Source organism: Mesoplodon mirus (assembly GCF_964341445.2).
Source record: "Mesoplodon mirus genome assembly, chromosome: 4".
NCBI classification, from domain to species: domain Eukaryota; kingdom Metazoa; phylum Chordata; class Mammalia; order Artiodactyla; family Ziphiidae; genus Mesoplodon; species Mesoplodon mirus.
In genome coordinates, this window is record NC_138979.1 from 24,976,097 (window position 1) to 24,990,581 (window position 14,485).

General features: G+C 43.1%; 1 protein-coding gene across 4 annotated transcripts in view; it reads left to right on the plus strand.

Moving 5' to 3' along the window:
* Positions 1 to 14,485, plus strand: part of PRKCQ (protein kinase C theta) — a gene marked incomplete at its 5' end in the record, with an annotated part of 105,556 nt that overhangs the window by 58,379 nt on the left and 32,692 nt on the right. For all 4 annotated transcript variants that reach the window (XM_082619267.1, XM_082619268.1, XM_082619269.1 and 1 more), the window contains one exon: positions 12,287 to 12,378. In XM_082619267.1, coding sequence (XP_082475393.1) covers positions 12,287 to 12,378 — 92 coding nt within the window. The remainder of the gene's footprint in view (positions 1 to 12,286; positions 12,379 to 14,485) is intronic.

Genomic DNA, 14,485 nt, shown 5'->3' on the forward strand with positions numbered 1-14,485 from the left:
GGAACTAATTTTTCCTTAGAAATGAAAAGTGGACTGTGGTCTGCATTCATCTGTGTCTCCTTTGAATCCTGAAAGGCCCATCTGTGCTCAGATAGTTTCAGTAGCCTTACAATTTCACACCTACAAGACGTTTTAGATCATATGAGCACATCTCCGGGCCTCTCCCCCGAGGCTGAATGTGAGCAAAGGCCCAAAGGTTTTGCAGGCTTCCGAACATCAGGAGTGAGGGTGCTAGTGTTAATTCATGTATTTACACCACTGCCCTCGACATCCACGCGCCCTGTCTGAACCAGGTGATGCTTCTTTGTCAGCATTAGTGTGCAACGTCTCTTTTATGAAAAAGAAAACTGAGTTTCACTTTCCCTTTATAGAACGCATGAGGCTTAACTTCCAGGGTGGCCTCACCATGGTCACTCCTCTGCTCATGATTTCAGAGCAGGAGTTGACGCCTGACGCTTCACGTGACTTTCAACAAGTCACCGAACCTTTCTTTGTAAGCTCCGTTGTCCCCTTTTAGCCTCCAAAGGGATAACGTTCAAAAAAGAAAATAGCATTTGCGGGGAAGTTTGAATCCTTCATGGAGAAAGTGCCATATGAACTGCAAGTTATTATTATTTGAAATAGAAGAAAAATGACTTCAGCATGGCAGTTTTTTTCAAAGTGTGTCATTCTGGAATTCCCATAGTTTGAAGGTAAAATCCACCTGAGATTGCCAGAAGGTTTTTCAGGTCAAGCATTCTATTCAGAAACTACCTCATCTGAAGCTTTCAAACAACACTTTAATCCACAAACCCTCCAGCTGCGTTAGGAGCGCTAGCAACTATCACAATTTTAACAAGGAAAAGAAAACCCACATCCTCAAAAACACTTATCCATGAACTAAGACAAGAATTAACTTTTTGTGTTGTCCCCATTTGTAAGTAACGGAGAAGTCTCTTCTCTTTACAGGACTCTGGCAGTTTTCTGATATGAAGATTGCTTGAAAATTGTTATTTCAGAAATGGCACATCACTTTGATGTGCTTCAGATGTCCTTTCTGTGCAACTAAAGTATGATTCAGCAGACGTTAGATTCACAGTAAACATACCAAAAAGAGTCAATTTACAGTAGACACGTGGTAAATTCCTGTTGTACTCAAAAAGCTTGCCTTACACACACACACCCTCACAAGACACTGGTGGTAAGAGGCAATCAATGAACAAACATGCAGGAATTCTGTGACTACACGTGTTGCCTGCTGCGTCTGAAATGCCGTGCCCTTTCCGCACACCTGCTTTTAAGCTCACAGATATTTTCTCACCTTTATGTGGTTTGTTTCTTCAAGGCTCGTGTGCCCACACTGTTCGTCTGTTCCTCCATCAGCTGTTCTCCCAAAGCCACAGAACACCAGCTTCCCTCGAAACACGGACATTTTGCATCTCCTTCAAGGGTATCCTGGAAAGTAACCTCTCTTGTCTGCGAAGCTACTCGCCCTCCTTTGAAGGGTCAAAGAGGATCTCCCCCCTAAATATCTTTCAGATTCACCAAATCCTACTTAGTGACCATTATCTTTCACCTCCTCAGGCTTCTCAGCTGACAAGACCTAGAAAGGTGGTTTTGTTCCTGTGGTTTGCCCCTTTCTGTGACTGCTTTCAGATGCATTTATTTGGTTTCTCCATTTAAATAGTATTTTCCCTTGATATCAAGAAGCATGTTTTCTCTCTTTTTAAAAAATTATCCCACAGCATTCTAGACAATGTTCTTGGGGTAGGGAGCTGTAGGGGAAGAAAAATAAAAAGAAATGGTCTTCTGGTAAATTACATTGGCTGACTGTGGCACGTCTGCCAGCATCCTCAGGTTCCAGAAAGGCTGGCCGAGAGGAGAGGACGTCCACCCTTGGTGTCCACTCTTCCGCCCCTCTGTGCCCTTCAAGTCCATTATCTCCCCCTCGACCCAAGTCCCCTTGATCTTGTGCCCCTACCAGCCTGTGGACTCTCTACCTTGACCTCAAAATCATTCTTATCTACCTCTCGTCTCTCCACATTAAAACTTAGGTCACTTAATGTGTCCTTTTCTCAGCTGACAGTCTTAGAGAAAATACACGATCAGTAGCAAACGGCAGCCTAATACGTGTCATTCCCAGCGTTCTGACAACAGGGCACCCAGAGGTGCATCCCCCTATTCCACCAAAGACCACGTGCGTTGGAGGGGACACGGCACACACCTCAAGGAAAGGATAACTGCAGGACTCTGCAAACAGGCAGTAGTTGACACTGTGGGAATACGTGAGAGTTGGGATAAACCCACGAAGTGGTTCAAGGACCAAACCAAAGCGAAGCCCCCTCGTAAGGAGGAGGGGAAAGAAGAGGGAAAGTGACAGCGCAGATCCCTCAGGGAGGTGAGGGGAGGACTAGGCGAGTAGGGTCACTGGAAGCCAGGAGAGAGAAGGATGTCAGGAAGGAGGGGCCCATGGGGTCAGGCTGGTGAGGAGCCCACCTGTTGACTGTCATTTAGGGGCAACAGAAGGAAGCATCCTACTGGGAGGCTGAGGACGACATATGTCAGGTGACAGAGGGGTAGCTGGTGGGTGGGTGAACTTGGCGGTTACACGGCAGTCTTTCAGAAAGTGTGTTTCTGAAGGTGGACGCTTGTTATGATCACAGGGTTCAAGGGTTATGAGTAATGGAGAATGCTCCCAAAAGGGAGGAATTTGTGGTGGAAGATTCTGGAAGAGGAAGGGGTTAGGATACAGCAAACACAAGGAGAGGGGTCACTTCTGAGAGAGGACGTGTGAGGAAGAGGCGGGGGGGGGAGAGACTAAGAAGAGGAGGAAATCCGGGAGGGCTCACCGTGGTGGTGATCACCGCAATAAATAAAGTAGGAAGTGTCTCCAGGCTGGAAATGAGAGGGACAGGAACGGGACCATGGAGACAGAAGAAAGGGCTTGACACATCAGCAGTAGGGGCTCCAGTAAAGGCTGAGTAACACACAGAAGCACAAATTGCGAGTGACCATCGAAGAGCCAGAGTTTGGAGACAAAGTACGTGATGAAAATTTCCCAGGGACGGAAAACTGGCAAAGTGAAAACAATCTTCAACACAAATAAGTTGACATAAAACTTACTGTGTAACTTCTACCACCATTTTATAATGATTTGTATTTATCCAGAATGTGAACGAGCTCTTAAATCGTACGTGTTTAATAGGATAAAAGAAATAAACAGTAATTCTCCAAGAAACTATGAAAAAAATATTTCTAGAAGAGCAATTACACATATTTTAAGTGGACACTATCAACCAAAATAAAGATGTTTTTAGAAGTCATATTTTTCAGATTTTAAATAGAAACTGCAGTGCTACCTTCTTTGTGTAATTTCTACCTTGATAGGGTGAATAAACATTAGAATTTAGTAGAACTTAATGGTCTCCATCTTCAGCCATTATTTTATTAATTTTTTATGAACTCCGCATGAGGAAGACTCTAAAGAAGGTTTTTCTTCTTGTACATTTGTATTTTAACGCATTAGCTGGTCTATAGCTACTAGCGTTTTTTTTGTTTTTTTTTTTTTTAGTAGACTATTTTTTAGAGCAGATTTAGGTTCACAGAAAAACTGAGTGGAAAGTACAGAGACTTCTCATGCATCCCCTTCCTCTCTCCACACCTCGCACATTCCCCTATTTTTAACACTTTATTTATTTATTTTTGGCCGCGCAGTGCAGCTTGTGGGAGCCTAGTTCCCAGACCAGGGATTGAACCCTGGCCCTCGGCAGTGAGAGCACGGAGTCCTAACCGCTGGACCACCAGGGAATCCCCATTAACATCTTGCTTTAGTCTAGTGTGTTTGTTATAACTGATGCATCATATTTATATATTATTATTACCTAAAGTCCATAGTTTATATTAGGGGTTTTATATTGAACATTCTATGCGTTTTGACAAATGTCTGACATGCATTCACCATTACAGCATCATACAGAACAGTTTCACTATCCTAAAAATCCTCTGTGCTCTACCTGTTCATCCCTCCCACCCCCTACCCCGCAGCCCGTGGCAACCACTGATTTTTTTGTCTCCATAGTTTGGCCTTTTTCATGTCATATAATTAAAAATCACACAGTATATATAGCCTTCTTGTTGGCTTCTTTCACTAAGCAACATGCATTTGGGATTCCTCCATGTCTTTTCATGGCTTAATAGTTCATTTTTTTATTACTGAATAGTATTCCATTGTCTGGATGTACTATAATTTATCCCTCACCTATTGAGAGACATCTTGGTTGCTTATAGCTAAAATTTGATTTGTTATACTCTTTTTTTTTCTATTGTAATGACAGACTATATGAAAATTTTAAGAGCAGGAAGGGGTTGTAGAGGTTACCACATCAGATACTCTCATTCTGCAGCTAAGGAAACTGAGATCCAATCGTGATCAGCCTAGCTGATCACAGTCTAGTCTCTTTTCTAGATCATACTGTCAATCCAAAACTTAGTAAAGTTGAGATTTCAAGGTACCTAGACACCAAATCCAACTCATTTAATTGATCAGTTATCTATTGCATGTCCTCGACCTTAGAACCAAGCATCTCCCCCATGGACCAAGGCACCATGGCCCCTCATCCCTCATTCCCATCCCATCTCTAGGACCCCAGAATTCCATGCCCCAATAGCTCAAAACATGTGCATTTCCCTGTTGTGGAGGCTAGGGGCTGGAGGGGGTAGGATGCTTTCCCCATTCAGCAACTTCACTAGTACAAGATTTGGAAGAATTCTAAATTCATCACATACCTTCTTGGTCATTATGAAGGTATGTTTCTCAAGATATATATAGAGAGAGAACATATTGGAATATAGAACATATTTAACTTGTTCTAACAATAATACACATAATAAAGGTTACTATGTATGGAGTTCTTACTCTATGTCAGGCACAGGGCTAAATACTTGATGTGGATTATTTAATTTTAGATATGGACCAACTCGCCTTCATCCTTCAGGGCACACCTTCCCTCACTTTCCACTGGCTAAAATAGGATATACCCCGAAGTTGAGTTGACGTGTACTCTCCGGTTTCCATATTGTTATATCAATACTGTCATCTTGGATGTTACAGCATTTATTACATATGCTTAACACATGATACTCTGAAAAGGATACTGGTATACTTGGATGTTTTTAATAAATATTGGTGTTCTAATTTTATTTCCTCAGACATGCAAATCTTCTCGTATAAAATTTATTAATTTACTAGCCTTGGGGGAAAAACCTGAAAAAAATGACTATAATTATTCTTTTCCTCCGTTTCTTATTTTTTCTGGAGAGGGAATCTATATTCCTGATCTCATGTGCATGATATTTACTAAGTTCTCCATGTATTTTCAAAATTCATTGTTATAGGTTTGATAAAATTATAAAATCTTTAATGCTACAGAGTTCTCACTTATCCAATAATGTATGCACATTTGGCAACAGTTCCCTTATTGGTTCAGTACTTGACTAGCTATACTGAATAGTCATCGTTACTAAATAATTTTCCATGTTCTTTATTTTCATTCTCTTATTAAAAGCAAATGTAATCATATTAAGGAGAAATCAGGGTAGAAGCTACATCATATTAGAATAACTGAGTCCTCTTTACATTTCCCCTTTACTAGAATATCCATTCACAAAATGTCCTTCTAAAGAATGATCTCATGTTTGAAACACTGATATTTTGACAGCCCTAGGGCTTTTAATTTCTCTAGGACATTCATATATGCAAACACAGCCCTGTGAGAATCACACCACTGATTTTGTTAAATCTATCACTTTAATCTTGTATTAATCATCTTTCATATTGTAAATGTAAGATTTTACTTTAGTGATGCTTCCGTTTTTAGATTTTTGTTATTCTTTTTAAAAAGAATTACTCTGTTTGTATTATGGTGATTAAAAGTGATGTTGAAAGTATTTTATCACATGACTCTACCCCCCTGTACCTGGTCATGCTTGTTCCTAATACTTAAGCCTGCCAGTTTCAACTTCGGGGAACTAAAAAAGATAGCATCTTACTTTACATCAGACATGAATCGATATTTCCATGCCAGATAGCAAACCCCCATGGCACATATTGAGAATCTACACCATTACAAACATCCAGTGATAGAAAACTCACTCACTTATAAATTCTTAGGGAAAATTCTTTTAACATTTTCCCTAATTATAAAAGTAATTACACCAAAACATACTTTATTTATTTTTTGCTTTATAACAAATTTAATCAGTTATACATATACATATGTTCCCATATCCCCTCCCTTTTGCGTCTCCCTCCCACCCTCCCTATCCCACCCCTCCAGGCGGTCCCAAAGCACCGAGCTGATCTCCCTGTGCTATGCGGCTGCTTCCCACTAGCTATCTACCTTACGTTTGGTAGTGTATATATGTCCATGCCGCTCTTTCACTTTGTCACAGCTTACCCTTCCCCCTCCCCATATCCTCAAGTCCATTCTCTACTTTAAAAATTGGAAAATACACAAAAGCATTATAAGAAGAAAAGAGTCGTTTCTAGTTATATCATTCAAGGCACCCAGAGGTAGGATTTTTTGAGTATTTCATCTTTCTTGTGTATCTTTTTCTCTTTGTCGTAGTGACAATTTAGTAACTTTAAAATCTTCAGCAGAGTAGGGTCATTTTCACATCAAAACCGTATTCCTTAAAACTTGCCTTTTATGTTAAAACCTAGTCTGTTCCAGGGACCCCTCTGTGTTTGGGAATATATATTTCTCAACATGCATTGTATGTATATTGTATACAATAACTGTGGTCATAAATATAATAACAGCTGATGTTTATAAAGCATTTACTATGTGCTAGTCCATGTTCTAGGCACGTTGCGTATTGTAGCTCATTTAATCTTCATAGCAACCTTCTGAAGTAGAGACTATTATTATCCCCATTTTACAGACAAGGAAATTGAGGTGGCCCCTACAGGGGTCAGAGGCACCACAGGTCAAACAACTGTCAGACAAGGGAACCAGGATTCACCCTTGGGCAGTTTGGTAGCAAAGTCCATCAGCCTAACTGCTCTATTGCCTCTTAGTAGAGACCCAGTCGTATCAGGGAAAACAATTTTAAAATTCGTGAAATGGATCACTGTTTGTACTTCCGTTATGGAAGAAAATAATTTGCTAGTTAATGCAAGATGACCCCGTGGGACAGTTAAACCAGAAAATACCAACTGAGCCCAAGTTCCCGGTGCAGGTGCAAACCTCTAGAAGCTCAGGCACATTATTTCTGACAGGTACTAATGAATCTATCAAAGGCAGAGTTTTACTAATTAGACTTACAGTAGAAATATAAACAGGCCAGGCCGTAATGAATGAGTTTGCTGGTCTGCAGAGAGCCTTTCCTCCCTCCCTCCTTCACACACATACACATGCAACACTTAGATATCAAAAGTATACATGTGATTATCTGTTCGGTTTTTTTTTTTTTTGATGGCTTTTAGTTTCTGTTGTATAACAAAGTGAATCAGCTATATGCACACACATATCCCCATATCTCCTCCCTCTTGCGTCTCCCTCCCACCCTCCCTATCCCACCCATCTAGGTGGTCACAAAGCACCGAGCTGATCTCCCTGTGCTATGCGGCTGCTTCCCACTAGCGATCTATTTTATATTTGGTAGTAAATATATGCCCATGCCACTCTCTCACTTCGTCCCAGCTTACCCTTCCCCCTCCCCGTGTCCTCAAGTCTGATGGCTTATTCTTTATGAAAAAGGAAATAAACCTGTTTTCTAGGGTGTTTTAGCTTATAGCTCACTAAACAAGGAAGGAATAGATCAAGTACTCCAGATTTGGAGTGGCTCCAGCCTTCTAAATTACATGCATACCTAAGACATAGAGTGTCAATGACCACACTGACACAGGCTGTGTGCATGTAGCAGCAGGGGGTTTGGGTGAGCCCGTGTCCAGGTGCCCTGCAGGTGTGCCATCAGGGTGCAAGCTCCGTCCCCACGTGGAGCCCTGGCTGGTTCTGTAAGCTCCTGGCTTGGGCAGCCTGGACCCCAGCTCTGTGCTCTTCCTCTACACAGGAAGCGCCTGTAATGCATCCCCACCACAGAGCTGTGGATGTCAAGAATGCAGCTCGCACAATTTGCAATTCCAAACTAAACCTTTGCTTGGTGGGGGACAATAAGTAGAAGTAAAGATGTAAACCTCCTTGGAGGTAGTGGTCAATCTGAAGGAGACTCACCTCCAGTATGACACTAGTCCAGACTCAGGACATCGGCAGTGTTAGTAACAAGGGTGGGATCCACAAAGTAGAGATTCAAAGGCAATATCTTGGTTGAATTTAGACCATAATGATTTAAAGGATTTGGCCTTGAAAACCACTGGGATTAGTACATATCTGCCATCTGAAAGATGATTTTTTTTCCAGCGCTTAGATTGGCAAACTAAGTATTTGTATTTCTGTATATAGCTTTTACCTGCTTCCTCCTTTTTACCAGTATAAATCGCTTTCATGGCTAAATTTCATATAGAGATTTTACAAAGAAAATGAATACAAAGCAATTTAGATGTTAGAGGCCCCCTAAAGTGGCCTGTCATATTTTTGTAAGTACATAGGAGAAGAAAATATACCATTCTATCAGCCAAGTGATGAAAGATATTTGTAGACACTTTGGAAAATACAGTACTTTGTACACAAACACAGAATCCTTTGCTACTTTCAATTTTTGAAAGAACTCAGTATATATATTTAAATGACTTTGCAAGAATAAATACCTTTATTAAAGGGGAAAAAAAAGAGCCACAGAGCTCTGAATACCCATCTATCTCTAGAATATCAGCATTGATTATTTCCTTCGGTTGCCAGAAAATCACAGCAAAGCAATAACTAACTCTGACTCTCTTGTTTTTATGGGTCTGGCATACAGAACGGCATGTATGCCATAGGTGTATTTGCAAACTGGAGAGCTGAGAGATAAATAAGTATTGTTGAATGATGTATCAAATGCTTGCTTGTTAGCGAGAGGTTCTTCAGCGTTATTCAATGAATCACTTCTTCCAGTGGCTGTAATCATTGTACTGTCAAACCCCAAGTAAAACTGACTTCACGGACAGGATGGAAATAAGCTCAGTGTTTTACTGTTTCATTAATAAGAACCTTAGCCATTTCCCTGCAGGAGGGAACACCCTGAGTAAGGCAACCTTCCTCTTTTAAAATTCACTTTTCCTGGAGCTACTTGACAAAATGCTATGTTTTGCCGCCCAAGTAGGCAAAGTAAAAAACTCACCAGGTGCTTGGACTGGGAGGGTAAATCCTAGAAGTTACTGAGTTTTAATCCTTTGTTTGGACTCTTTTCCGAAATCAGAAATAATACATACTCCTCTCTAAGCAGGGGTGCTCGAGATCTTTCTTAGAGAAAGAAACACACGATTCCGAAACAGAACACCAAGACCAATCAAAAAGTGATTCACCTGACACTCTGGTCTACAAAACAGCGCTGACCCATTCTCTCCTAACCCATTCTGCTTTTCAGCCCTCGGTGCATGGTGGGATTAATTTAGATGTTAAAGCAGTCAGGAACGTGACACACAGAGGTATTTGCCCACAACTAGCCAAACTCTATTAGCATAACCAGGAGACTAATTAAACGGGAGGAAGCCTTCTGGCCTCTATTTTGTGACCTTCTTTGGGGCATCATGGTAGGTCATAACGAACCCAGCCATAATGCTGACCTCTGTGGAAGAAGGTTCAGAGAGAAGGCTTATCTCTATACCTTTCAGTTTACTTCCAATACACACTGCTTCTGGACAAAGATTTCTCAAGAATTTTGCAGCATAACACCTTCTTACCAACATGTGTTTTATCATCTGGGAAGCGCTACATAGGTCTTGTCATGTGCTCAATAACCAAAGTTTGTGAATTTCATATTTTCCTCCAAGAAAAAGGTAGAGAAATTAAGGTGAAAATCAGGGCATCTTTAGGCTAGTAAAGAGGAATTTGGTCAAAGGGTCTCACCAATACGTCTCATTTCTCAGAGGTTGAGACTGAGGCCCAGGGATGGTATGATTTACCTGATCACACAGCTAGTTAGAGACACACAGAGGTGAGAATTTCCTCTCTGCAGATGCTGTGCCAGGAGCTGTTGACAAATTCTAAGTCCAGGGCAGTTTTGGACCATCCTATCCCCACCCTACCCACCCCCCACCAGCATCACAACTTCAACTCTCACTCCACCCAGAAGAATCATTTGCATCAGTTAATGTATCACCGGCATTAAGAAGAGGGTCTTGGGGCTTCCCTGGTGGCGCACTGGTTGAGAGTCCACCTGCTGATGCAGGGGACACGGGTTCGCGCCCCGGTCTGGGAAGATCCCACATGCCGTGGAGCAGGTGGGCCCGTGAGCCATGGCCGCTGAGCCTGCGCGTCCGGAGCCTGTGCTCCACAATGGGAGAGTCCACAACAGTGAGAGGCCCACGTACCGCAAAAAAAAAAAAAAAAAAAAAGAGGGTCTTTGCTGGAATAACACGTGTCACAAGCCCACATTCCCCTCGCTTTGCCTGCTTTGCATTTTCTCCCAGCTCTGACTGGAACAGAAAGATAGCGCTGGAGGAGATTTAACTTGTTGGAGGAGATCTAACTCCCTGTTTTCGTCCTTCTTTCAAGATCCACAGGACTGTGCGGTTCCTTTCTCTGAGAAGTATCTGCTGGGTGTTTGTTTTTCTGACGTGCAAATGAAAATTAAGAAATGTGGAAATACGATAATATACAGTGATGATCAGCACCATTTCTTGAAGAGACCGTCTTTGCTCCATTGTATTGCATTTTCTCCTTTGTCAACGATCAGTTGACTATATTTACATGGGTCTGTTTCTAGGTTTTTCTGTTCCTTTGATCTATTGGTCTGGTCTTTCACCGATACCACCATCTTGATTACGGTAGTTTTATAGTAAGTCTTGAAGTCGGGTAAGGTCAGTCCTCCAGTTTTGTTCTTCTTCAACATGTTGTTGGCTATCCTGGGTCTTTTGCCTCTCCTCCATGTAACCTTTAGAGTCAGTTTTGTCGATACCCACCAGGTAACTCACTGGGATTTTGACTGGGATTGTAGACAATCTGTAGGTCAAGTTCGGAGGCACTGACATCTTGGCAATATTGTCTTCCTATTTATGAATGTGGAATCTCTCTCCATTTGTTTAGTTCTTTTGACTGGCTTTTAAATTGTTTACTATGACAACAGCTACCAGTTCTGAAGTGCAGGCTGAGTGCCAGTGCTGAGCTAGCTTTCCACATAGGTCATCTCATTTACCACTCACGACAACCCTATGAAGTAGGAATATTACTTCTTCCATTTTGCAGATGAAAAATATGAGGCTCAGGAGAGGTTAAGTAACTTCAAGGTCACTAATAGAGGAAATCTGAACTCGGGTCTGAGTAAGGGCAAAGCCCATTATCCTAACAGTTGGCTTGAGTCCCGTCTGTCCCAACTGTCTCCACGCCAACTGAGCAGATTACTAATTCTGTGGTTCACGAGGACTCTCAAAATCAGGGTGCTCCAAGGGTCATAAATATACCTATTGAGGAACTCTTGTCTCACACCATGGAGGAGCTCAGGCTCCCTGGAATCAGCCCCCTCTGATACTTCGACCACGGTCCGAAGACCACTCAGCCTTGCTTTTGACAGCTGCCGTTCAGGGGCAGTGGCTCTAACAACATGCATGGCGTCCTGTTAGGAGCAGCACAGCTTAGTGAGGTCAGGACTGGAGGGAAGTAAGCCCAGACTTGACTGTGAGCTCCCTGAAGGCAGGGCTGTCTCCATCTTGGATGGACGAGGCACGCATGAGCATGCCCACTCTTGCTCTGGCCATGCCCGAAGAATACATTCAGAACTACTTACTGAGTGTTGAACGAGTGAACGCTTTCAAGCCCTGCCCCTGTAGTCAGAGCCCCCGGTTTGTACTCTTTACCATCTACACACTGTCAATTTCAGTAGGTATACAGCCAGCACCCATTAAGTGCCCAAGACCATCCCACTGTCGGGTGTTCAAGTCCGGGTGGACCCTCCCTCGTGCTGTGCCCCATCTGCTGCACGCTAGCATCCAGGCATCCTAGCAAACATCACACATACTCCTCCTGGATCCCCCAGGTTTCTTGGGGTTCAGAAATGCTATACAGATCCGGTAAATTGTCTTGCCAGCCTTTTTATAAGGGATTTCAAGACAGAATTGGTTCCTCTGAAATAATGAAATCCATTTAAAAAGTAATCCTCGTTTTCTTATTTTAAAGAAGCTCACAGTTGGGATGGTTGTGTCTTTCCGCAGGAAAACCTCTTTTTTGTGATGGAGTATCTCAACGGAGGAGACTTAATGTACCACATCCAGAGCTGCCACAAGTTCGATCTTTGCAGAGCCACGTAAGAGCCCTTGAAGGGTTGGGGGGTTCCCACTGGTCTTGTCAGGGACTGGGGTCCACTGTGCCTGCACCATGCTTTTCCCCACGTGGCACTTTTCCTGTTTCTCACTCAGTGTGGGCCTAAACCCCAGGGCGAGGTGACCCCAGGAACACATCCAATGAGGCAACTGTTTTCCCAGCTTGTGAAGCTTAAATTCAAGTCGCTTTTATTTCATTTCTCTGCCGCGAGATCAACTACTTAGTTTCTTAAGGAGCCACCCCACTTCATCAGGCTTCTAAATCATGTGAACCCAGAAGCAATATTTGCCCCTTGAATAGAAGTCAAATGGAGCACAGATGGGCAAGGCGGTCACTGGATGGGGCTTTGTGGAGGCCTTTCAAGGGAAGCTCAGTGTGAAGGCATCAAACAGCTCTGGGGGCAGGAGAATTAGGAAGAGACATTTGCTCTCTCTTGAGAATACATTCTCCTTCTTTGGCATCAAGCCACTCCAGGCACTGGGGAAATCGAGCAGGGTGGGTTTACTAGGTAGGACTGCAGCTGCGTCCCGCAGAAGCCCCGCCCCCTTCCTCCATCAGGCCCTCTTTCCTGAGTCATCAAACCACTGAGACGGCCAAACACGAGAAAACTGTGCCCCTGGCTCCGCTTAAAAGGGTGGGTGCACACTAGCCTTGCTTGCTGTATGCTCAGTAACCTCACTCACCCCTAATGAACACTCGGAGGGGTTCAGATCGAGCTGTGTTGAGAGACACACTTTTCCACGAGCTCCTACAGAAACCCCAGCTGAAGCAGCTGTTTTGTCGAATCCAGTGGGTAGTACGCCACCAATCTCGTTGCTTCCAGGAACCATCGGCCAAGTGCCCGGAGATAATTTTATGAGATTCCTGCAGCACAGAAATCATCGGGTATTTTTCTGCTAGAAAGGATGCTCGGGGTCCCTTCCAGGTGTGTAAGGCGTGAAAGCCATCGCAGACACGTGCTATCTATCTGTCCTCACTGCGTCCCAGGAAGGGGTTTCTGCGCTCTTCTCCAAGATCCAGCAGACCTCACTTGCAGGAAGTTCTCCCCTATCTCTAACTTTAATCCTCCTGTAAACTCGCCTCCTTTGAGTCTGTCATCTTTGAAGGTGGAGAGCAAGGTATCACCTCCCAGCTTCTAATACAGGCGTATCTCGTTTGATTGCACTTCACTTTATCATGCTTTGCAGATACTTTGTTTTTTTATAAAGGAAGGTTTGTGGCAGCTCTGTGTTGCCAGACGATGGTTAGCGCCTTTTAGCCATATTTTTTTTTTTTTTTTTTTTTGCAGTATGCGGGCCTCTCACTGCTGTGGCCTCTCCCGTTGCGGAGCACAGGCTCCGGACACGCAGGCTCAGCAGCCATGGCTCACGGGCCCAGCCGCTCCGCTGCATGTGGGATCTTCCCGGACCGGGGCACGAACCCGTGTCCCCTGCATCGGCAGGCAGACTCTCAACCACTGCACCACCAGGGAAGCCCTAGCCATATTTTTTTAACTGAAGTATAGTTCACAAGTATTTAATTAAGATATGTACATTTTTTTTAGACATAATACTATTGCGTGCTTCATAGGCGACACTGTAGTGTCAACATAATTTTATACGCACTGGGAAACCAAAAAAACTCGTGTGACTCGCTGTATTGCGGTGGTCTGGAACCGAACTCGTGAGATCCCTGAGGTCTGCCTGTGTGCATTCCTCCTCCTCTCAGGCTGCACTTCTTACACAGGAAGAAGTCAGGTCTATGTGGAATGCCCTGCAGACAGGTCTGAGGGGTCCAAGTAGATTTTAAAATAAAAGGGAAAACTATTTCCCTATTATTACATTTAGTGTTTTTGAATGTTCTATTAGCAAAGAAAAAAAATGACAGTTTGACCATTATAGTTTACAATATAAGAATAAGCCCTAGATGCGGGTAGGGCTAAATATACCAGCTCCATTTCATTCTCTCAGGGCTGAAGCTGGATGTGTAGAATGGATGATATCTTCCTTTTGTTCTGATTAAACAAAATTCCATGTGCACATTTAGCAGAGCGCTGCACACTCACTATATAAAAAGGGGAATTTTTCTTCCTAGTAAACATTCATGTTGAG